General features: G+C 37.0%; 1 protein-coding gene across 1 annotated transcript; it reads left to right on the top strand.

Annotated features, from left to right (window-relative positions):
* Positions 1 to 3966: 3966 nt before the first annotated feature.
* Positions 3967 to 20767, top strand: LOC101846332 (zinc finger protein 474). The gene is made up of 7 exons (XM_005091724.3): positions 3967 to 4460; positions 10312 to 11091; positions 11934 to 12191; positions 14378 to 14648; positions 14951 to 15125; positions 15586 to 15781; positions 16125 to 20767. Exons 2-7 carry the CDS (start codon positions 10320 to 10322, stop codon positions 16289 to 16291), a joined length of 1839 nt encoding a protein of 612 aa, XP_005091781.1. The 5' UTR covers positions 3967 to 4460; positions 10312 to 10319; the 3' UTR covers positions 16292 to 20767.
* The last annotated feature ends 4208 nt before the right edge of the window (positions 20768 to 24975 follow it).

Raw genomic sequence — 24975 nt, 5'->3', positions numbered from 1 at the left:
ACCCTAAATTATTTGATGACAAGAAAATTGCCATCAGCTCCAAGATTAGGTGGTTGCGTTAACTGGTCATGTCCATTATCAAATCGATGTGACTGAAACGTACACCTTACTTAACTATTAACACCAGTAGACATTGTGAGTGGTTGGCGGGTGCTCTGGTGTGGTTTGCTTCTTCTTTCCTATCAAACATCTATCGTCCTTATCTCCCCTCCTTTTTTATGTTTGTTACTCTCTTGTAACACCTCTAATCTTCTGGCGCTCATTTGACCTTATGCAGTTGCGAGCGCTGTAAAGCCTCAACTAAAACAAAAAACAAAAGACATTGAAAGTAGAAAGGATACCGTCACTGGAGATGAGATATTTCTGTAAACTGCTCAATGTCCCATTATATTATTAAGATTAGAGGCCTATGACCAGTGAGGCACATGTAGTGAGAACCAGACTTGGAAACGTCCTTTGGACGTATGAAGGAAGACCTCCTGACTTCAGTGAAAAGATGAAAACTGAAGTAGTACAGGCTCTTCACGGTCATCTGGGCTGGCCAAGAGTGGAATGACCGTGATTGGAAGATCATCATTGTACATACTTTGTTCATGAACTACGGAAAGCTAAGAAACCGCCATAGGAGTGTAAGAAGCTGGTAGAAGTGGAATCTACAGTGGTTCCCCAACTATCAGCCAGACTTCGGGAATTAAAAATTGATTTGAACTAGTGATCAAACAGTATCGACGGCAAGTCTTTGTTGTTTGCAACTGGAAAATTTTATTCTTTATCGAAGGCTCTCTTTCTCCCTTTGTGCGTGACTGCAAAATTGGACCACAACGAGCCACCTATGGTCTCCCTAAAAATGTTTGATGCATTAATCCCTTTTCTCTAGAAGATTAATATCCGTCCCCGTGGTTTTATGCAAGAAAAAGTCTGAAATTATGCAAGCTAAGCCCACAATTGTGAAATTATGCGATTCTGTTAATTTTTAACAAAGAACGATAAAGGAAAATAATCAGAAATTATGCCAAAAATGATCAAATATTGCTAAATTATGCGGGGTGCAGAAAACCACGGGGACAGTAATATGATGCGTTTGACACGGAGAAGAAAGTTAATGACTTTCCAACTATAACGAACCGGAGCAGCTGTAGAGTCATCTGTTTCCATCTCACTACCCTGCTTTAAAAAACAACAACCGTCGAAATTGTCCAAGACGCCCGCTCATTTGTCGAGATGGAAAGTGTTTGTCTTATACAGGTGGACGTCCTGGACAGTGATGAGTTCTCTCTCTCTCTCTCTCTCTCTCTCTCTCTCTCTCTCTCTCTCTCTCTCTGTGTGTGTGTGAGAGAGAGAGAGATAGATTAAGGTTAGATCAGGTTCGATTCTATTTCAAAATAACACGCTAAGGATATACAGAAGAATGAATAGATAAAAGAATAAAAATGTATTTTCAACTATGTTGGGGCATTGTAGTACGCGAAGTCCTGATGATGTACCTGTCAGACTGATGGGGGAGCGCTCTTATTTCAGACCAACTGCCATGGAGAGATTATATAGAGAATGTGAACGGAAGAAAACGAAGTAAACTCTTGAGAAAAACGAGGCTGCTATTAACGCGCAAAATCCAAGTAAACACATGTTTGGGTAAAAAACTAAAGAGAAGATACCACAATTTCCAGCATGTGGTATTTTTTAGTTTGGAAAAAGATTTTTGTAAAAAGTATGAAAGTGTCCTTTTTATTAATTAAACAAATGGAACAAACTAAACGACTTCTCATCTATCGTTCATTGAAGCACACGTTTAAGCTTATAATTATTATGTTTCCCATACGATCAGTTTATGTGGGATTATGTATGCATGTACGGTACGTATGAAGTAATTAATGTGCGATGCATGATTAAACAACATAGGCTAATATAATTAACAAAATCAAAACCCGTAAAAAACAAATATTCAAAAACTCAGCAAAATGCTGGAAACTCAACACTTTAGGGCGAAAACATAGAGAACGCCGATTTCGGAGACTAGTTGACTCAGTAAGCGCCGATAGGTATAAAAATTCCCTTGTGATTTCCAACCTGCCCCACATAGAGCTGGCAGACTGCAGACGGCTTTATTAACTTTAAGTTCGGATCGGCGTTAATTTTGTCGGCTTTATCGGAATCCAAACTACATTATTATCTTATTACGCCGAAAAAGTGGGAAGGGCGTCTCGTTGTCATTTCGCGACCGCAGTGCTTTCTTGCCGTATCTTCATTTTTTACAGTCAAAATGTGACTTCTTCTTTAGCTCACTCTTTGTTGTGAACTGATTTCTCTGTCATTAAAAATTGAGATGCGACAAGAAAGCACCGAGGTCGTGAACTGATCTCAATTATCAATGCCATCTCGCCGTCGCCAACTTGGGTTGAGCGGTTTGCGTGACGTCTCCCGACTGGACAGGGGACAATTTTAAATGGCCATTTCAAAGCTGGTGCTTAATCATGGTAGACAAAAACTAATTACATTTTTAAAATCAGCGTCATCAAATTAGGGTGGCAAGGGAGCAGAATAGTATTTTAACCAATATTTAGGAATTTCGAGTTTTTTAAACCCCCAAGTAAATACTTCATACAAGCTGTGTTGTGGTGTAGTTTTTTTCTCTTATATTTAGGTCTAGGCTTTAGGCGGCCTCTATGTGGAGTCAAGCAGACACCTACTGGCGCCTGTCGGCGTCGATCTTCAGCCGCTCAAGTTTCGGCGTTCTCTATGTTTTCGCCAGAGAACGCCGATTTCGGAAACTGACTCAGTAAGCGCCGATAGGTATAAAAATTCCCTTATGATTTCCAACTTGCCCCACATAGAGCTGGCAGACTGCAGGCGGCTCTAAACTCGGGTCGGCGTTGTCGGCTTTATCGGAATCCGAACTACATTCTTATTACGCCGAAAATGTGGGAAGAGCGTCTCGCTGTCAACTCGCGACCGCAGTGCTTTCTTGTCGTATCTCCATTTTTTAATAGTGAAAATGTGACTTCTTAAGCTCACTCTTTGTTGTGAACTGCTTTCACTGTTATTAAAAATGGAGATGCGACAAGAAAGCACTGAGGTCGCGAACTCTCAGTGCCGCCCCGCCGTCTCGCCATCGCCAACTCCGGTTGAGCGGTTTGCGTGACGTCACCCGACTGGACAGGGGACAATTTTAAATGGTCATTTCAGGACTGGTGCTTCACGGTAGACAAAAACAAATTACATTTTTGAAATCAGCGTCGTCAAATTAGGGTGTTACCCGAGCAGAATTACATTTTAAGCAATGTTTTAGGCTAGAAATTTCGAGTTTTTTAAAATCCCCAAATAAATGCTTCATAAATACCAGCTGTGTTGTGGTGTAATTTTTTCTTATATCTAGATCTAGGCTTTAGGCGCCCTCTATGTGGAGTCAAGCAGACACCTACTGGCGCCGATCTTCAGCCGCTTAAGTTTCGGCGTTCTTTATGTTAAATCGCCCTTACACTTGAGAAAGACCTTATTATGCAGCCTAAACTAAAGGCGTTAATTAAAAGGAACGTGCGATGTGTGGGCGGTTCTTGCCCTTATCGACATACAAGGGGAACATGCAGCTGCTCCCCCCCCCCCCCCCGCCCCAATAAAAATAAATTATATTGTTTTAGCTATCGTGAAATCAGAGAGTTTGGTGAAATCTTTCTCCTTTTCATGCCGGTTTGTACACCCATGCATGACACAAAAGTACATCATCGTATATTGTTACGATATGACCAAAGATCTGTATAATATATATATATTAAGATAATCTTTGATATGACAACAAATTCAAAAGTGTTTTTATCGCCAACTGGCAATTTTGCCCTCAACGCTATGGCGGCTGCGCAGGGCACTAGGGCACCCTACCGCCCTAAGCTGGCATTCGTGACGTCACTGCTGCGGACTCCAGTGCTTTGATCTTTCGCATTATTATTTTTTAAAATTTTGCCATACATTTTTTTCTTTAAGTAAATTAATGTATTGACGGTTAAATTAGTACAAGAACAAAAATTATCTATTATAAATATTTTTCAAAGCAAAGAAGCATAATCATTGATATCTCGTCAAACGAGACTTGTTGAAAAATAATTAAAACATGGCGTCGAACATTGTTTACGGTTGTTAGGCAGACTATTTGCACGGAAGATACAAACAAAGTGACGTAGCAGTCTGTATGAATGTAGAGTTCCCCTTTTAAAGTTCTCTGACGTAAACCCGTTTCATTGATCGAAACCGGTATGCAAAGACGATATTCTGATTCAGCATAGATAGAGTGATAGTACAGTGTACAGGCACTAGAAATCTAGATTCTATGCCTCTTCATTGAAATTGATTTTGTCCCCCTTCGACTTCGACGCCTGATGTTTGGCCTAAGCCAAGGGCGTATTGTATGTGGACAAAATACGGCTGAACATAGACTTTTCAACTAGATCTACCGTGGCTGGGGGAGTAAGGTAATTTTTTAGTTATGATTCGTTTATTATGACTGCAGCCCCTGTGGTAGGTGAGACTAGGACATTAGACTAATGATTAGTATGATGTAGAATCTAGATATATAGTAGAGTAGTCTAGAATCTAGATCTAGTCTAGAATCTAGATTTAGATTAGATATCTAGATTTAGATCTAAATCTAGATCTCTAATATTATTATATCCTGTTGTGTGTTTAGCATAAGACTCTAATTATGAATTTTAACCAAACTTTTTTCAAGTAATTTTATTTTCTTGTTTTTCGTTTTCTAGATGCTTCACACTACAAGCATTTTTTATATAGAATATCTAGATCTAGAGATCTAGATCTATATTTATATTCTCTCAAATCTTTCTTTGTAGCCTAGGCTACCCTCCGGTTACAGGGCTGTTAAAGTACTTTTAAAAAGGTACTTAAGTACAAATTTAAATACAATCTAAAATATGTACTTAAGTACCGTAAAAGTACTGTCCTGTAAAATGTACTTGACAAGAGTACAAGTATTTTTTTAAAAAGTGAGTACATTTTGAGTACTTTCTGATATGCTAAAACATTTCAGTGCTAATACAAAACATCAAATTGAATAACATATTCGGTATATTTGACAAATTAGGCCATTTAATTGAGACTGATATATCGATCTGTAAAGTCTGATATCTTACTTTTGACTACTAAATAGATTCTAGTAGGTTCCTGCTCTTTTTGACAGTGCAGAATAAAATAGGATTTTGTAGCCAGGAATTCACTAGTATAAGCGGGATTATATCCAGAGCGCATATATATATATGTGTGCTGTTTGGAAGATCTGTTTCAATAATATGATCTGAAAACTAATTAGTTCTTCGTTCCTTTTAAAGGAGAATATACTTTTTTTGCATGAAACTTTCCCAACTATCAAATTGCTCCCAAAGCTGTGCTGCTTTTCCTGGCCTACATTATACCAGGATGTTTGCTTTCAGTTTTAAATCTAGATCTATATTGCGGAGTGAAAAGAACAGACTTTTCTCTAAAATTTTCAAAGCACCATAATTTGTTTTAATTTAAAGCTCATGTATGAATACCAGCTACCTCTTTAAGCTATTTGGTTTAAGATGTTTCATTTGGTGCATGTATTATTTTAGGTTTTAGAAATATGAAACGTTTCTTTGACCAAGTTGGTAAAATAATAACAATATATTTACTTTTCAGTCCTTCACATTAAAATTCCCTATAATAAATAATAAAAGATAAGTTAAAGAAAAAAGCAATAATAATTGATCCCTGAAGGGAGATTCGGTTTGCAATGACTTGCATAATTGTCAGTGATATGACTTAACAAACTAAAATGGTAACATTATTTGAGAGATAATAATAATAATAGTAATAATAGATAGCATTTGTATAGTGCAAATTCTGGCTCCATAAGAAGCTCTATATCGAGGTTTACAATCTATACTGTTACCCCAGCAGATCTGAGAGCATTCTGAAACAAACTCAACTTCCTGGAAAGCATACAGTGCAAGCTGCCATTTATGGGTGCTAAAACACTAAGATAGGCATGTTTGCTCAAAGCACACACCCTATTTTCATCACCTATTGAAGCCATGTCAACGATTTGTTTGACACTATGTTTACGAGCCTGAAAGCACTTTAAACCATGTGGCCACTGGAGTCCATTCCCTGACATCACCCTCATCAAATGAAAAAGAGAAAGATGAATAATTTTTAAAGTTAATATATGGCTGTTATATAAATAGGTAATTGAAGCAGTAAATAAAAAAGAAAACATTGTATGCTACATTATAGCACCCTAAAACTCTTTCTTTGTAAGAATTTCTAATTTTAACTAACTCCTTGTTTTAAGCTACAAAAATTCGTAATTTTCACCTCAGATTAAAACATTTTTTGTGTGGAGGAAACCTTGGCAGATGTTGCGATAGACAGTGTCTCATGTTCTAAACAAAGCCAGCTTTTCATTCATTATCTGCCATCAGCTTGCTTTGCCACAACCGTATCATGCTTAACCTCATGCCCCAAATGCTGCTGTGCAAACAATTCTTCTGAGTTAATCTCATCTCCTCCAAATACCGCTAAGCTAACTATCCATGCTATGTATCTCTTACTACTGGTAGTTCAGTGAGTTCCTGAAGGATTGTATGCATTTTTCATTCTTAGATTGCAATATATTATTCTATGTATCTGATGACTTACCGGTACCTGTAGAGTTACTAAAGTACACTTATGCAAGCACTAAACACACAGCCTACCTACTAGATTGGCCATTGCACATCTAGCATAACATTTATGGATTCACAATGTAAATAATGCAAATAGTATAACTGATTACTTTGTATAGGTACCTTTTTCCTCTTCTTTCTTTTCAAAATTGTTTTGCTCATATGAAAATGATTAAAATGAATTTTTCCCCTTGTTTTCAGTAGGTTATGTCAAGGCGGGGGACTTTTTATGGGCACGATGTGTCCTTTTTTTCATTATTGACTCACATAATATGACCTTCACATCATTGTCATCATCAGCATTCTGTGTTAGGTGAAATATAGAATAAAGTGTCTTGAAATTTTAATATGTCTTGTTACAAACTCAGTAAAAATTGCTAATGCAAATTGACTTCAGAAGGTGTAAAACGCATAGATCTATCTTTATCGTTTTACCATCAACATCAACATCATCATCATCATCATCATCATCATCATCATCATCATCATCATCATCATCATCATCATCATCATCATCATGTTTTAAAGTAGAAAAAAATGTATACTTGAGACTTGAATAGGGTTATTGAATAGGGTAGGTCACATTTAATCAGATGTTTGTATAGGCCTCGATGTTCATTGTTTTGCCAATAAGGCTTCTTCTTCTTCTTCATCATCATCATCATCATCATCATCATCATCATCATCATCATCATCATCATCACCACCACCACCACCATCATCATCATCATCATCACCACCACCACCACCACCACCATCATCATCATCATCATCATCATCATCTAGGATAACATTTGTATAGCGCAAATCCCCTCTCAACAGCAAGCTCTATGTGCTTCACCATCTATACTATTACCCCAGCAGACCTGAGAGCATTCTGAAACAAACTCAACTACCTGGGAAGCATGCAGTGCAAGCAGCCATTTATAGGCGCTAAAACACTAACATACTGACAAGATCTTTCGCTGTCTATGGTTGGGTACCCATTTACTGAGTGAAGCGAGAAAAATTCGTTTAAAATGCCTTTTCCAAGGACACAATGTCGGGCCCACTGTTCGAACCCCTGACCCCGCAACATAATGATTACGAGTCCAGTAGCCTAACCACTTGGCCACCAACGCCACCATCATCATCATTATCATTATCATATCATCATAATCATCATCATCATTTTTGTAAGTTTGAAATCATTTGAAAACAAAAACGAAAAGTGAGTGAAGACTCTATGATAGAGAAAATATAATTGCTCTGTTTTGGATTCTTTGGGAACAAAAAATACCCTCCAACAGACTATTCTATTTTAACCATAAAAAACTTTCACTCCTTAGAGCTTGTCTCCTTATGTGTGATGCAACGTCGCGTAGTGTGGGTCCTTGCCGTTCTAAAATCAATCCAGTAAGATTATAAAAGAAACTGTCTCCTCACACGTGACGCGACTTCAAGTCGCAGGCGACCATCGTCTGCAATCAGTCCATGTAGCGATGGAGGTTCTCATCATGTAATACAGACTGGGGGTGTGTGTAGTGTGACAAGTTTAGAGCTTCACCATTGTCAAAATACGTAGTCAAGGAGTGGTGGTGTTTGTGTGTGTGTGTGTGTGTGTGTGTGTGTGTGCGTGTGTGTGTGTGTGTATGTTTGTAGGATTTTCATCTACAATTCAACCCAATGCAAGTTTTGTAAACCTAATCTTAATTTTTTTTTTTAACGGACCGCAGGAGGAGATGGAGGATGAGGAGAAGGTGGAGGAGGAGGAAGAGGAGGAGGAAGAGGAGGAGTAGGACTTACACAAGATTAGCCATGTATGGAATATAAAATGTCAGTGGCTCATAGAACTCCCATCTGATGGACTTTGTGCTTCCCTGTCCATCTTGACATTAGAATTTGTCACTGTTTCTCTTCTGTGAATTGCCAGTCGCGCCTTGCTAAACCTCACATGAGGAGACATTTTTATTGCTTTTGTCGCATGCGACTGAAGCTTTGGGCACCTTGTGGTGGCGCATAAAGATACACACCTAGCGACTCATCACTAGCGACTGTTGCACGCGATTAAAAGTTGCGTCATGCAAAATGAAACATAGGCTTACATGATGAGCAGTGGTAGGTATGATGAAAATACAGCAGGAAGACTTGAGAAAGGAAAAGCTATGGTTAGTATCATCATCATCATCATCATCCTCATCATCATCCTCATCATCATCATCATCATCATCATCATCATCATCATCATCATCATCATCATCAGTTTGACTGGTTAAAGGCCTTTTTCTAAATTCTAAAATTTATGGTGAGGTGGATACGTCATCATTATCACCAACGTCATCATCTTCTTCATCATCAGCATTGTCATTTACTTCACCCCGACGTATCACTAAATTTGCACAATCATCACAACTGTTCATATTACCAACACCATCTTCCATACACAGGTAACAGTACATTGTTATTCCATCCACTCTAAGAGCAATAGTAGTTCCACCTGCAAGACCACAGTTCATGAGAATCTATTAAAAGGATTTGATGGAATCAAAAGTGACAACAGCAGCAACAACGACACAAACAATGTGAAAATCATCAGCAGCAACAGCCAAAAGATCGAAGAGATGGTTAAGAAAAATAATGGTTGGAGGAAGGAGTGGAGGAGAGGAGAAAAATATTAATGAGGTTGTCTTATTCACCCCAAGTACAAACATTCCCATTCCTTAGTTGTGACAATATGTAATCACATTTTTTTTGCCAACCCATAAAGGTCTTGTACACCTAATGTTGATATTTTAAAAAATTCATCAGACTTGTTTACTTCATTACATTGCCCATTGTGCTTTCTCCTTGACTACAATAGTAACATACGTGCCAAGAATATTTCCTTTGTGCGTTGACCTGATAACATGTCATTACAGGTCTTGTTCTGCACTGTCTTTATTCTTGTGCCACCCAAACTGCCCATTATTTCTAATGACATTGTGATTGACTGTCTTTCTATTGAACATGGATTTTCAATGGGTGTCAATGCAAGTCAGAACGTTAGGTCAAAGTCTATTTATATATGTAAAGTGTGGACTTCATTCTTCATGAGGAAATTGAAATTTGTAGGTTGAATGTAGTCTCTGAAAAATGCTTTCCTCTCGGAGCAAGTTCATGCTCTCTTTAGAAGGCATTATATGTAGGCTTGCTACACTTATTTTACTTTCTTCCTTCTGAATTTTCCAAAACACCTGTTTCTATTATGATAATACAATGAACGACAGAGGATCTGTTGAGACTTGTTCAATACTAGGTGTATTGGCTTCTTGTTAAGCCAATATGGTGCATATTTTTGTACCTATTGATTATAAAATTATTGTCGTCAATAGTGATAAATTACATTAGATAATATTAATGATGATCTGATCATCATCATCATGGTGACCTTGAGACTGGTCTTGGATGCACTGCTCCTTGGTTGCCCCTTATAGCTGCTTGATCTTAGGTTCTAACATTTATTTCTGCTTATGGCTTGATACTGTCATAATTTATTAATACTTTTTTTATGATGAAAAATAAAAGAAACTTTTGAAATAGGAAATGAAAGGAAAATGTGTTACTAGGGCTTATGTTTTAGTATATGCATTTATATTTTCAGGCTGCTCCATGGCGAGGCGACAAACGGTTGTGTGTTATATTTGTGGGAGGGAATTTGGATCAAAATCAATTTCAATTCACGAGCCACAGTGTTTAAAGAAATGGAACAATGAAAATGAAAAGCTCCCTCGTGGTCAGAGACGTCCCCCTCCTAACAAGCCCCAAATTCTGCCTTCTATTGGTAGCTCAGGGAAACATGACACTGAACGTTTTAATGAGATGGCATGGCAAGCTGCTCAGGCCAATCTTGTAGAGTGTGACAACTGTGGGCGTACTTTCCAGCCTGATCGATTGCAAGTTCATCAGAGGAGTTGTAAACCAGGGAAGCCTCTGAGGCCTCTACGTCAAAATGTGAATGCTAATAATACCCCAGACTTGAATGACCAGGACAGACCAGGCACTGCAACTCTTACCTCACCAACAATTTTGAAGAGAAATGAAAACACAGGTCACACTTTGAGTTCATCTATGACAACGTCTGCTCTTTCAGAAGACCAGTCAAACAACAATTTTAATCATACGAACAAACCAAAGAGTGGGAAACGCAGTAATAGACCAATCAGTGCAAAAGGAAGAACTCGACCAAATCTTTCAGTGACTGAGGGCCAGCTGGAAATTAATGGTCATTCCAGCCAGAACGAGAAAAAACCGGAGAAAATGGAACGAGAAGGAACATACACTGCTCCCACACAGAAGGGACCACCGAAACGTAGAGGACCTCCGGGGTCAAATTTTGTGTTCTGCTACATATGTGGAAGACAGTTCACAACAGCCTCCATAGGTACGTGACCCAAACTGTTGTATATGCAGAACATTTGAACTAAATGATTTGAACATTTTAGAAGTACAATTTTGGTAAACTGTAATTTTAAAATCACTGTCAAATACTCTCTAAGACGGAGTGTTTAACCCACATCTGTGAGGAAAAGTTTGTATTCTTCTTCTCCTTCTCCTCTTCCTCCTCCTTTTCTTCCTTCCCCCATTTGTTCTCAGAGGTAGTCTACAATAGGTGCCACTGATTTCGTGTAGGTGGTCTATAGCGCTACTAGAAAATAAGATAGTTTCCCATATTTTTCCAGGTAGCCATAGACCCTTGTCAATGGTGTGCTTAACACGCTGACCAGTGTATGTCCTGTTTTTTTGGTAGAGATTAATTTTGAATTCTCTTCATGCTTCAAGCCTTAGCCAGCCTCTCATCTGTGATTTTTGATTTCCAAAATATTTTGTTTGTTTGCATCTTAAGACATGAGGTACTAGGTCCCTTCAAGTTTGGAATCACAAGTTTAAAGAACCAGAAAAAAATAATACTAAAAGAAGTATCCCCAAACAGCCAGCATGAACTGGGTATTAAAGCTGGTTCTCTAACATGAGAGACACTTGCCTTTTCTCTAGATCAATGAACCTTTTAGCATTGTATAACTTAATCAAAGAGATATTAAATGGATAAATAGTATTTAACATTTCTTGAAGTCAAGCCCATTACCATTGGTATTTTAGAGGAAAACTTGTGCTTAAGGCAAATCACATTTTTCAGTTAAGATGAGCATTCAAAATTTACTGATTTACGGGGAATTCTTATGATAAATTTTTTTACTCTTATTGGCTATGGTCTTTTTTTTCCAGGAATTCATGAACCTCAGTGTTTGGAGAAGTGGAAGAACGAGAATAATAAATTACCAAGGGAACAAAGACGACCCTTGCCAAAGAAACCTGAAATTATTCAGAGTGGAGGGAAGTATGATGTACAAGCAGCCAATGAAGCAGCATGGCAGGCCTCTCAGGCCAACCTCGCGCCATGCCCAAACTGTGGCAGAACTTTTAATCCTGACAGACTTCAAGTACATTTGAGAGCTTGCAAACCAAAACCTGGAGCAAACCCCTGTAAGTCAATATTTTTCTTTGGCTGTGTCGAAAAGCTTTTTAAGATGTATAACATTTTCACCAAGTTTTTTTTTTTCCCGCAGTGTCCTTTTGGTATTGTTGATGGTTGTGATGGTGGTATAGGCTACAATCCACCAGTCTTGACTCTTGCCCTTTGACCTCCTCAGTAGTATTTCAAGTTTTTGCAATTCAAGTACAGGCAAAATTGTCAAAGGCAGCCTCCCATTGTCAAGGAGAAAGATGGAAGTCTTAGACAGCAGACACATTGGACAGTCACAGTGTCATTATAATAATTTTTTAAAAATGCAATGGGGGAAATTGGAAATAGTGATTTGTGATTTTCTTGGACAGGTGGTTGTTAGAGCAGGTTTGACTCTAGGCTCCATAGATATCTCTAGGAAAGGAAATGGTTCATTGCTTCTGATTTCTTTTATTACTTCCCACTGCCATATCAGTATTTATACTCTGATTTCGAACTTGGTTTTTACACTATGTATTATAGAAATTTTGAGCTAGCTAGATTTTTTACACTATATTCTCATATAAATATATCAATTTCCCATGAAACACATCAAACATGGATGACTGAAACAGGTTTCCACTGTGAGGGTGATCAAATAAAGTGAACATTATGTTAGTGATTTCCCAAAGCACTCACTGATAAAAGCTTGCCTTCGGCCAATGTTATATTGAGAAAATAAGGTTAAAAGCGTCATGGGTTAGAAGAGAACAATGAATTGCTGTGCTATGGATGTGTAAAAGAATCTGACTTTTTGCAATCTACTGTAGAAAAGAGTGGATTATTTCTCTGTAAAGTTAACAGTTTGTCAGTGCAATGTTGATGATTGAATTATAGGAGACCCAAACCAGAAGATGTAACTCCAGTGAGTTTGAGTCATCCCAATTTTTCTGCACTTAGTCTTTTTTAAAATCTCTCTCTAAGTCTAAGCTTCTTTTGTTTTTGCCTTTCTCTTAATCTTTAGCTGAAAATGCTTAAAATAAGGTAGCAATTTATTCTAGTGAGTTTTTAATAAATAGTTTGGCAAGATTAAATCAATTAACGGAAGTCAGTGTATTTTGATGTCTATTGATTATAATAAAAAGATGGTCAAATGTTTCCATTCAGCAAAAACGAATTTGTCAGAAGAAGATGAATAGAGTAATATTTATGGTGGGGTTAGAAGTGTTTACTTGTAGGCCCTATAGATCATTATAATTTTTTTATTGTTGGCTTTTTCACAGTCAACACTGTGGTCCAGAGTCCGTCACTTTCACAGATTTTTAACTCTTTTCGGACATAGTTTTTTTTTCTGGTCTTGTGGCTCTATTTGGCTATGCAGGTGGTGTACAAAATAACATCATAGAAGCATAACCATCACTCAAAACGTAATATGTAATCTGTCTAGTTGAAGGAAATTGAATGAGGAATACATCCCAATATGAAACAAGGATTAATTTTGAACACAAGTATGCTTTACAAGGGTTGGAAATGGTGATGGTTGTGAAAAATAAATTTTGACGGAAAAAATTACATTCACCTAATATGTGAAAGCAAATCAGTATAGCTGTCTTATCATATACAGGCCAAGAGCATAATCCATAAATTTCTGAATGCGCAGCTTTTTATTTGAAAGCAATATTCCAATTTTTGTTTGAGTTATGATATTTATACAGAGTCCGTTTCATCGTTTTGTTGATGCAAGACCGCAAAAACTAATTCACTCTTTTTTCCCTAAACCCATGCTTTGACAAAGTGAAACTAGATGTTTTCGTTTCCTTAACTCTTTATCTCCAGCAAGCCGCTCCCAGCACAATCCTTTACGACGACTGTGACATCAAAGTACTTTTTGGCAATTGCCGTGAACAGCTTTCTTTTACCGGAAGTTCATTCATTAGATACAGTACCATTATAGATTCGCTAGTTTCGGTTTTATGACTCATTTAGTGATGTTTATGTCATTTTTAGATTTAGTACCAAAAAAGGGCCCCGGCTTAGTGAGGCACCCTATCACAGCCGAAATATCGACGATACGTCTGCAAGGGGTGTGGACTTGTGCCGATATATTGGCGATACGTTCGGAAAGAGTTAATGAATTTTTTAACCAGCTGCAAAACAAATAACACTTTTGAGCTTTTCGTAGTAATAAAGTACCATGACAAACTCTTCTTTTTGTAACATTCCTCAGCATCTAGCACACCAGAATCAAACTCCACAATGAGCACAAAAGGTGTAGCTACAGGAACGTCTGTCAGTTCCAAAAGTCAGGATACATCCCAGCGAGGTCCGCGAACTGTCATCTGTTATATATGTGGACGAGAGTTTGGAACAAAGTCTATCTCTATCCATGAACCTCAATGTTTGGAGAAGTGGAAGGTCCAAAACGCGCAACTTCCAAAAGAACAAAGACGTCCAATTCCTCGCAAACCCAAGGCTGGAGCTGATGGTCAGCTGACAAGGTACATAAGTTGTCATCTTCACTGAATGACAACTATGATGATATTATACTTAAGAGCTGTCTGTACGTTCTTTAGATTGAAAACAATAATTATAGGCCGCTGAACATTCTAATAAGCCTTTTGGAGAAGTGTTTTTCTTGCTCACAGATGAATATGTTCCAGCAGTCATGAAAATGGAAGGGATTTCATTTTGCTGTACTCTGAATAAGTAGATCTATCCCTTGTAAGGCTGAAATGTAGAATATTTAGACAGTTCAGTAAAGCGTTTTTTAAAATAATAGCCTTGATCTGATCTTTTTCAGGGCTCAGATGAATGAGGCTGCTTGGGAGGCAGCTAAGGCCCAGTTGGTGCCGTGCCCAAACTGTGGTCGTACATTTGCACCTGACAGATTAGTGGTCCATCAGAGAGCATGCAAGCCAAAAGCTGGTGGTGGTGGTGGTGGTGGTGGTGGAGGTGGTGCTTCTGCTACAGCAACAGTAAGTTCTTGAGAGAAAAAAAATTGTTTCTTATAGGTTCAATTCCTCTCTTAGAACTAATTGTAAGGTAGGTTATGTAAGACGTGGGACCTCCAATTTAATGTCCTTCTCTGCTGATAAAGCCAAACTATTGTGAAAAAAATATTCAGATTTGAGACTGAATTCTGAAGTTTGGGGAATTCTCAATTCTTTAAGTTTTGCATTTGAATTTTATTTGATCCTTTCTGTAGGTTTTCTTTTCCTTTATCATATCCTCTTCTTTCAATTTTCAACAGGTTTTACTGGTTTACTGAATTTGAAGCTGGAAAGCTAGAGATTAAGAATTTTAATTGTTCTATAAAGTTAGCTCAACTTTAATAAACTAAGTACTAAGTCCCTTTTTTATAATTAATTTGATTAAAGCATTACTAATTTCGTATCGTTCCAAAATGAAAAGGATCAATTTGTTTTCCCCCTGCAGCCTGCTCCATCAAAACCACCTGTCATAAGAAGACCAACAACTGTTGTTTGCTACATCTGTGGCAGAGAGTTTGGGAGCAAATCTATCTCAATTCATGAGCCACAGTGTCTCCAAAAATGGCACATAGAGAATGACAAACTGCCTAAACAGATGAGACGACCAGAACCGAAGAAACCCGAAGTTAGGAGCATTGGTGGTAAGTGCTCTTTATCACACGTTCTTATGCCTCACACTCTTTTCTGATTTATTCTGTCAAATTTTCCTCTCTGAGCAAGTTTATATTTCAATATTTTACTAATTTATTGTCTTTAATTTACTATAGTGATTGGGTCAAAATGACCAAACAAGTCTGGTGCTTGAAAAAAAGGCAAAAAACCATAGAAAACTGTTAGGTTGGTGTTTAAAAATTACTGTTTGAAGTCTCCATAAACTTCTGTATTTGTTTTTTTAAAATATTTTTTTTAAAGGTTGCTGTACCAGCTGAACAAATACTGTTAGTTTTCACCATTTGACATTGTGCACAAATATTCTTCCTTTAGGCAACAAGAGTGGTCAATATGATGTGGATGCGATGAACGAGGCTGCCTGGCAGAGTGCACAAGCCAACTTGTGTAAATGTGAAAATTGTGGTCGCACTTTTCTTCCCGATCGACTCATTGTTCATCAACGGAGCTGTAGACCAAAGCCGCCAAAAGTTGTTGATTAGTTTTTCAGCCTTTGTTGGGAAGGTGCCGCTATATGACAAGGTTAGATAAGTTTTTTATCAGCGCTGTTAAATAGCTTCATTTTCTTTTGCATAAAAAAAAAGATATACCACTTTGCTAGGAGGTCATTTTTGAGAACAGAGCACTTCAGGTCCCCCACACTATCCTAGCATGGGACAGAAATGAAATACAACTTGTCCACGTAAAAAAAATAATCAAAACTATTCTTTCCTGATGTTCATGCTTCATAACATGACCTTTCACTTCTTTTCCAAATGTTCCGAAAACATACCATCTCAGATGCTAGAACTTGCTTAAAAGCTTTATAAATAAGTAAAAATTAAAAACACTTCGTTTTACATATATAATATGTGTTTGTTCTTGTGAATACATATCTATATATGATAAAACATAATGCATGTCACTTTCTTCCATTTTGTCGAGGCTGCGCATTCATACAAAAAATTGAAATGTGAATGGAACTGAAATGAGCTGATTTAGGGTATTTATTCATGCTGGATAGACCAAAGTTTCAGAAGTGCCTACTCTGTTTTGATGTAAAGGAATGCGTGGACATTAACATTTTGTTTTGTTTTGTGCGAGAATATTACCCTTCTAGTTGGTCACAAGTGTGACTGTTTTGTGAGAAGTTAATGAAATTTGTTAGTGTTTATGAAATGCGAACAGTAAGTAATCATACTCTTCTTACAATCATAATTTTTTTTACCTATTATGAAAAAAGGGGTGTGTGACGTGGATGTTACAGCTATAAAATACTCCTGAAGTTTGACAGTATGAACTTTTTCCCTTTTGAATATATACTAAAATAAAATCAAAATTGTCCAAGACATCCATCCATTGTTGAGGAGAGAAGTGATTGTCTTAGACAGGTGGATATCTAGGACAATGTCATTATAATCATATTAAAAATGCAAGGAGGGAAATAGCAAGTAGTCATTTGTACAGATGATTGTCTTGGACAGATGGCCATTAGAGCAGTTGACTTTTGTTATTACTTCCTCTTGAAAATGTTTTTTTTTACCTAAATGTTTTTTTAAAGTCCCCATCGACACAATTTAGATCATTTAGAAGGCTGGCTTCTGACCTTGCCTATCAGGACCAACCCAAGCTGAGAGGGATACAACTCCCCTGCAGATGGGTCGAGAACTCGATAAAGATTTGTCCCCACTTGAGAATCGAACTAACCGTTACATTACAGATGCTCTGTTTTTCAAGTGTGAAAGCTAACTGATTTAAAAAAAATTATGATAGTGCCCTGTACATTCCTACTTTGCTTGCCATAGTGTCATTACGCAATCAGTTGCACTTCTAAAAAATTGTTTCATTTGAAACAGCATACATAAAATTGAATAATGTCTGAATATTTAAACCATTACATGTAAATCATTTTTAAAAAATTCTGTAGTCTTGTAACTGTGGAAATAATTCCTTTCAGTCTATTAATTTCCTGAACTACACAAATTACCAGAGATAAAAAATGGAGAAAGGAAGGGGGGGGGACACGTTTTAAATGGGTATTTTCTCTGATCGTTAATTCTTGAAAAAAAAAAAAGAGATAAAAAGTCTACGCACATTCTCATCAGGCTTCAATGGCTTTACTACCGGTACAGTTTTTGATTTAACATGTCTTCTGTGAGTTATTTTGTGAACGAAATGTCAGCCATTTGATAACCTTTTAAAGTTGCATCTTTTCAGCAGATCTGAATTTTAAAAATGATATTGATAGCGTTTTTGTTCTTCTCAAAAGTGCATTGAAGTTTGATAGGTTTCTTAAAGTTGAAGTAAATCTTAGAGAATAAGTGCAAGAAACCACATACTGTTTCCTTGAGAGTCATCGTAAGTGGGCTGTGATAAACAAAGTAAATTATACACATAACTCTTTGTCAACCCAACAGCAAAAGGAATGTAAGTCTTGATTTTTGTTAATTTCTTTTATGGGGACACTTGTTGCTTGTAAAAACGTTTTTTTGGATTGTGGGCCATTATCTTATATTATGCATTTTGCTTTTAGTTATTAATAATTATAGGCCTAATAATAAAATTAATAGTATTAATGATAAACATTGTGAAAAATAAGGGTCCAAGTTCTCGGTTTGAGAAATTTTGAGATTTTGCTTAACACATTGACTGCTATTTGTGTAAGATTTCGCCATTGGACATTTTAAAAAAATGATGTACGAGTATGACAGAGCCTCACTCTGAGCAGTGGACATGTGTTAGTTTGCTTCATTGCACATTATTTTTTTATCTCAAACTTTTGTCTGTGAACAAAGACAAATACGGTATCTGACTCTTATAAAGAAATCGATTCATATCAGTAGTATATTGACATTTCACAAACTTTGAAACCTTCTATCATTTTCATTTCTTCCATTTTTGGCTACTGTTACTCCTCTAAGTAATAATTTCAATGATATGTATTGTATAATCAGACTGTTTGATCTTTATTTATACCCATAATGCGAGCCAATAAGCAATACCACTGAGCCTGTGTAAAATTGAATGTCTTTTTTGTGCAAAGATGTTTCTGTTGTAATGATTACAGGGTATAGCCTATTTGCATGTAACAAATGGTGATAATGTTGACTGCAAACTTGTTTCTAGACATTGTTGCCTGTGATAACTTGGTTTTTTTTAAAAAGCTAAATAGTATTGAATGGTGAAAAGTGATTTATTGTCACAAGAGAAGAAGTTGCTGTTTCACTACTTCTCTCAGGACCTGAATATGATAGTATTTATTCTATTAGTGCAGTGTTATCTGAGTCTGACATTTCAGCGGTCTGAAAGGTCTTAAGTGGGAAAGGATGTAAAACTTATTAATTGGTGTCATCTTAGTTTTATTCATGCTTTCAGCTTTTTGTATTATTTTTGGTTTTTACTCTATTTAATAATGATAACACATGTAATGATAATAATGTGCTTGGTGGTTTGGATTTTATTTTAGTCATGGTATTGTAAAACATCAATGGCACCCTGTTGTTTCAAAAAGTCACTAAAAATATGTAGAATCAATGAGAGATTTCCCATTTATGACAGCCATTACATGTTTCCTTAATAGAAGCAGATTGTTTTATTGACAGCTTCTACTTTACAACACCCATTCTCAACCTCTCAAAATTGTTTGTGTGTGTGTACCTGGAGAAAGGTCCCAGTTGTCAGAAATTTGGACTTATTGAAATAAGGGCATATCCTTGTAGTAAATTCAATGCTGAACATGCTGATTTTTAATTTTTCAAATATTTTCATTATTTAAAAACATGCCACATGGTGTAAAAACAAAGTTTGGAGAAAACCCCAATTTGTAGCACATTTTAAAATGTTCGTGAAGCACAACATGTTGCAAAACTAACTGATAAAAAATATTTAGACTTAAAATATTATAAAATCCTTTCAGTTATGTTGTTTAAGAAATCGTTTATCCTTTGTTTTTTTGATGGAACAAAATTCTTGAACAGGTACTATATTTTGGACCTTTTTACCCCGCTGCTCAAAAATAGCTTTGCCAACAACTGGGACCTTTCTCCAGGCACACACACACATATCATTAGGCTTCCTTTGATAAAAACTCTAATGAACCAGGATAGCACTGAATTGCAAGCATATTGAAACTGTATGAGCTCTTACAGGTTTCTCATTTTGCACCATGAGTTACATCATATCCATCTATAATAGCTAGTACTGAAAAGAAGCAGACCAATGTCATTACTCTTTTTATGAAGTAGTTTCCCTCATGTTTCAGGAAACCTTATAATAATGTCTGTTGCAAAGATACTCTTAATTGTCAATAGGTATGGGTTAATATTGACCTTTGCTTGAAAAATGCTGTTCTTCTTCAGTTCTGAACAGCTAAGATGTCTTAGTTTTTAATGATTGCAACATCTGTCTACACAGGGTCCTCTGGAGTTTTTCATTTTCATTAAAGTCTAGGTACTCACTCCAACTGCTGTAGAATCAGAGAAATTGGGGGAGGATACTGGAATGTTATTTCCTGAACAATTTTTCTTGAACCATGGGGGGATGAAACTAGGCACTTTAACATGAGAGCTTTAATCTTCCGCCATCAGTGGTATGATTTGAGAAAGGAAATTCAAATTTTCTTCTCACAAGATGCTTGTTTTTCTCTTTAAGGTCATCACTCCCTCTGCAAGCAGGAGTTCTTGCATTGTGTGTTGTGTAAGTGAACAAAAGGTCTTTGTTACACACATTTGACCACACACGTTTTAACATTTCGTTACTATTTACTAATAAAATGGTGCTCATGTCTCATTTGTAATGTGCTACACAGTCTCCTACTACATACATTTAGCATCAATTTTTTAGATGTTATTTATAAGTGTACTCTGTGATGTTTTAAAAAATCTCACTTTGTGTTAAGGTTATGGATACAAACTGTTTTTTTTTTTTTTCATGTAAGCGTACTGTTATAATGTATTATTGTAATTGTTAACCTCTTTTGAGAAACAAATGAGTGTACTGAAGGTGCTTTTACTTTTAAAGAATTATATAGCAGATTGTGTATTCATAATTTGGTTAGTTAGCACTAGTATCTCCTTAAGAAACAGAAAACACCAAGACTTCTTCACAAAGCTGACATTTAAAAAAAAATTATCCATGCATTTCTACTCGGAGCCTCTGTGACAGGCTAGGTACTTATTAATTTTCTAAAACTGAACTATATATAGAAAAACATGTGTTCAGATTCTGTTACTGTTTTGCAAAACATATCCCTCAAAATACTTCACTAACAAAGACTATACAATAAGTTTGGCACCTGTGGGTCGTTTGTAGAGAAGGTGCTCCTTGAAATTAATGACAAGTCTGGTTTATGACTATTACCACTCCTTTTCAAGGCACAGTTGAGAATAAAAATAGTAACAGTAACAATGAAGTGAAGGAGAGGGACCAAGCAAGTGTAGAAAGTACACCCACTATAATTATAAGGTATCATTGCCACAAACTACCAACAAATTTAAAGAGGATACCTCCGTTTTATTACCATGAATGCTATATTGACTATAGAACATGTGTTCCGCGCAATTTACCGATTAAGTTTGCGCTGCGCGTTTTAACAATCATATAATTGCGCGGCAATTTTAAGATTTAATAAGATTGCGCTGTGCATTTTTACGATCGTATAATTGTATCATTCTTGTGAACTCTTGAGTTTTATATTTTAATTTTTATATTTTTACACTTTTGAAAATATATATGAATGTTCCTTGATGTGAGTAAAAGAATAAAGATGGAAGTGAATTAAAAATTATTTTAAAAAAAAATGAAATAAATTAATGTAGGCTACTTTGTGAACTTTGAGTTTGATACCTGGCATTGTATCATTCTGGTGAGCTCTTCTGTTTCATACATTAATTTTTATCTTAATATTTTTACATTTTTGAAAATACAGTGGAAACCTGATATAACGGGGGTGGTGGGACCTGAGAAAAAGTCCTGTTATATCAGATCCTTGTTAAATAAGAAATGCAAGGGAAGTAAGCATTTGTGGACTAATCCAGCTGTATTAAGTTATTCATGAGTAGTGTAGTGAGGCTTAGAGCTAGATCGAAGTCTGCAACACACCGCAGCCCTCTCTTGTTTCACCGGCTGCGTGTGCTTTCAGTGGCATGGCTTGCGTGGGCTTGCTCTATAACTGCGTTACTTTCTCTCTCTCCCTCTCTTTCTCTTACTTTTTACACATTGTTAACGAGCCTTTGTCCCTGCTATAACCGATTGGGCTCCGCTCAGGCCCTGTTACTGCCCATAACTTTTAATAGAGACAAAGAGTAGGAAAAAATGGGGATTTAACAAATCCCTGTTACTGTTATTACCGGGCCTGTTATGTATGGTTTCCACTGTATATGTGAATGTTCCTTGATGTGAGTAAAAGAATAAAGATGGAAGTGAATTTTAAAACAAATTATTTACAAAATATAAAATATTAACCCAATTATTAACGTGACCCAACAGCGCTATTATACAATTGTTAAAACGTGCGGCGCAATCTTAAGATTGCCATGCAATTATACGATCGTTAAAACCTGCTGCGGTAAATTTCGCGGAACACATGTCTTGTGTAGCAGAGTAATAAAACTGCAGAAGTTAGATCTACCATATTCTTTTTATAACTCGCAAAAATAGCACCGGCTGAATTTACAGAAACTGTTTCTAAGAGTTCAGTGCAGTCTCATCCATGAGTCTTATGCAACCTGTCAAGATAAAGCTGAAGTTGCTAAAAATTAATCTGAAAAGTTTCCCCCCCAGTCAACATTTCAGCATAGAGGCTGAATTTGCATGACCTGAAGATTACAAGCCATCCTTCTAATCTAAGTGATTAAGTTGCCAACAAAATTTGGAACTGAAATTCACTTCAGTTTGCCCTTTCAAGTCAATTTTATCCCTTTATATTCAGTATGTTACTTCTATAATGTATTGGCTTTGTAAAGATTTGTTATGTCATGTGAGGGATATTATCCATTTCATAACTTGCCATGCTTCCTTCCTGTTAATATAATAAAAATAAAAACATAACATATAGTATGTTATAACCTAGTAAAGGTATCCTTCACCACAATCTTGCTTTTTTTCATTTGTATCATGTTTCACAAATTTCCAACACAAATCCTGTGTTTTGCATGTTTATTAGATTCTTGCACCCAATATTGTCGTCTGGTGTAGCAGTGAAGTGTTTCACCATTGCATGCAGGAGACCCAAGTTCAATTCCTGCGTGGGGAGAATTTTTATAGAGTATCTCAACTGTAGTGGAATTCTCCACTCGCGGTTAGCTTCGTTGATTATGAAAAGGCGTTTGACAGCGTGGACAGGGAAACTGTAGAAACTCATGCGGCATTTAGGAATAGCCTACCTGACTAAATCGTCAAGCTTGTGAAGGCCACCTATGATGGAACAAACTGCCAAGTCTTCCACGAAGGACAGCTCTCAGAACCATTCCAGGTACAGACAGGAGTGCGACAAACATGCTTGCTCTCACCTTTTCTCTTCATACTGGCAATTGACTGGGTCATGAAAGAAGCCACCAGTGGCAAGCGTAATGGAATACAGTGGACCCCATGGAAGCAGCTAAATGACTTGGACTTCGCTGATGACCTTGCACTGCTCTCTCACACACATGCTCAGATGCAAGAAAAGACCAAGGAACTCAACAGCCTATCAAGGAGTGTTGGCCTACGTTCACATCCAGGCAAGTCAAAAGTAGTGAAGCTAGGAAAAGTTTCAAGCTCTGCTGTGACAGTGGATGACACTCCCCTGGAAGAAGTGGACTCATTTACCTACCTTGGAAGTGTCATCGATGGTAAAGGTGGAACCGAGGCAGATGTTAAAGAAAGAACCGCTGAGGCAAGGTCAGGATTCAATCAATTATCAAAAGTCTGGAGAGCAAGCAACGTCTCACTGCGCACCAAGATTCGACTCTTTGACCCTATTCGTACGCCCTGTGGTCATTTTGTACCCCTGGGGTTGTATTCTTCACATTTTATAATACTTCTAGTGCGAATATCTCTTTGAAACTCTCAGTATTTTTCCAAAAATCATTTTGACAGACTGCTATGCAAAGCGTACGGATCGGATTAACGAGTAAATTTCCTTTAGAAAGTGGTGGCACAGAGTTCCCTACATAGTATGGGTACGATAGTAAAACACGACGTACAGATTGGGTTAACTCCAACGTCTAGTCTGTGCTCCTCTACGGCTGCGACACTTGGAAGACAACAAAGACTCATTTCAATTTTTTCCATTTTATGTACAAAAATGAAAAGTGCTAATCATGCTTTCAAGGGTGATGTTAAACTACCTGCTGTACAACCACAACTAACCCTAGGAAATTCTCAATTATTGGGGTGCATTCTTAGTTTAGATGTATCTTGAACCTGTTCAAATTTCAAGTTCGTAGCTCCACTCCTTCATACCTAGGTAAAAAACTTATTGATATCCCCTCGTAAGCTACTGGTATTTCAAGGCAGAGTCCAAGAATTAATATTCTGATACAAGCTAGTATGTATGGAGAGCATCTGGTGACAGGGTTGTACTTCCTCTCCAAAAATTTCCGCTCAGGAACACCTCATTCAGGGATTCTAACCCCAGAACCCAGCCCTGTTGTGCAAGTATTTTTCAAAATGAGCTAATGCTTCTTCATACAAGTTGTCAAACTCTGATTGATTCAATAACATTATTCAGTAAGAATTTGAAAAAGAAAAAGGAATGCTACTCAACAGATGTCCAATTGACCAAATCAACCTAAATGTAGCCATACTATTGACCCTGTATCATAGTTAATTAGTATTTGTTTTTTGGGCTTTTATTTTCAATCATACACTCACTTGAAGACAATATATATCAATCAGAGATTGACAAACAATAGAGGTTTAGTTTTAGTAAGTTTTACGGCACTTGCAACACAATAAGGTCATCTAAGTGCTGAAGATTAGAGTTGTTACCAGAGAGTGACTTCAAACACGAAAAAGGAGGGAAGATAAAGACGATAGATTTTTCTTCAGTTTGATAGGAAAGAAGAAGCAAACTACACCAGAGCACCATCCAACCACCCACAATAGAGGTTTGTATAGAACGTTACGACACACAGCTGCTAGATAGTATTGAGAGAGAGAGAGAGAGAGAGAGAGAGAGTGAGAGAGAAAGAGAGAGAGAGAGAGA

The sequence above is a fragment of the Aplysia californica genome, unplaced genomic scaffold (assembly GCF_000002075.1).
Source record: "Aplysia californica isolate F4 #8 unplaced genomic scaffold, AplCal3.0 scaffold00035, whole genome shotgun sequence".
Taxonomy (NCBI): Eukaryota; Metazoa; Mollusca; class Gastropoda; order Aplysiida; family Aplysiidae; genus Aplysia; species Aplysia californica.
The sequence above is the reverse complement of the archived record's forward strand: the minus strand, read 5'-3'. Positions and strand labels throughout refer to the sequence as shown.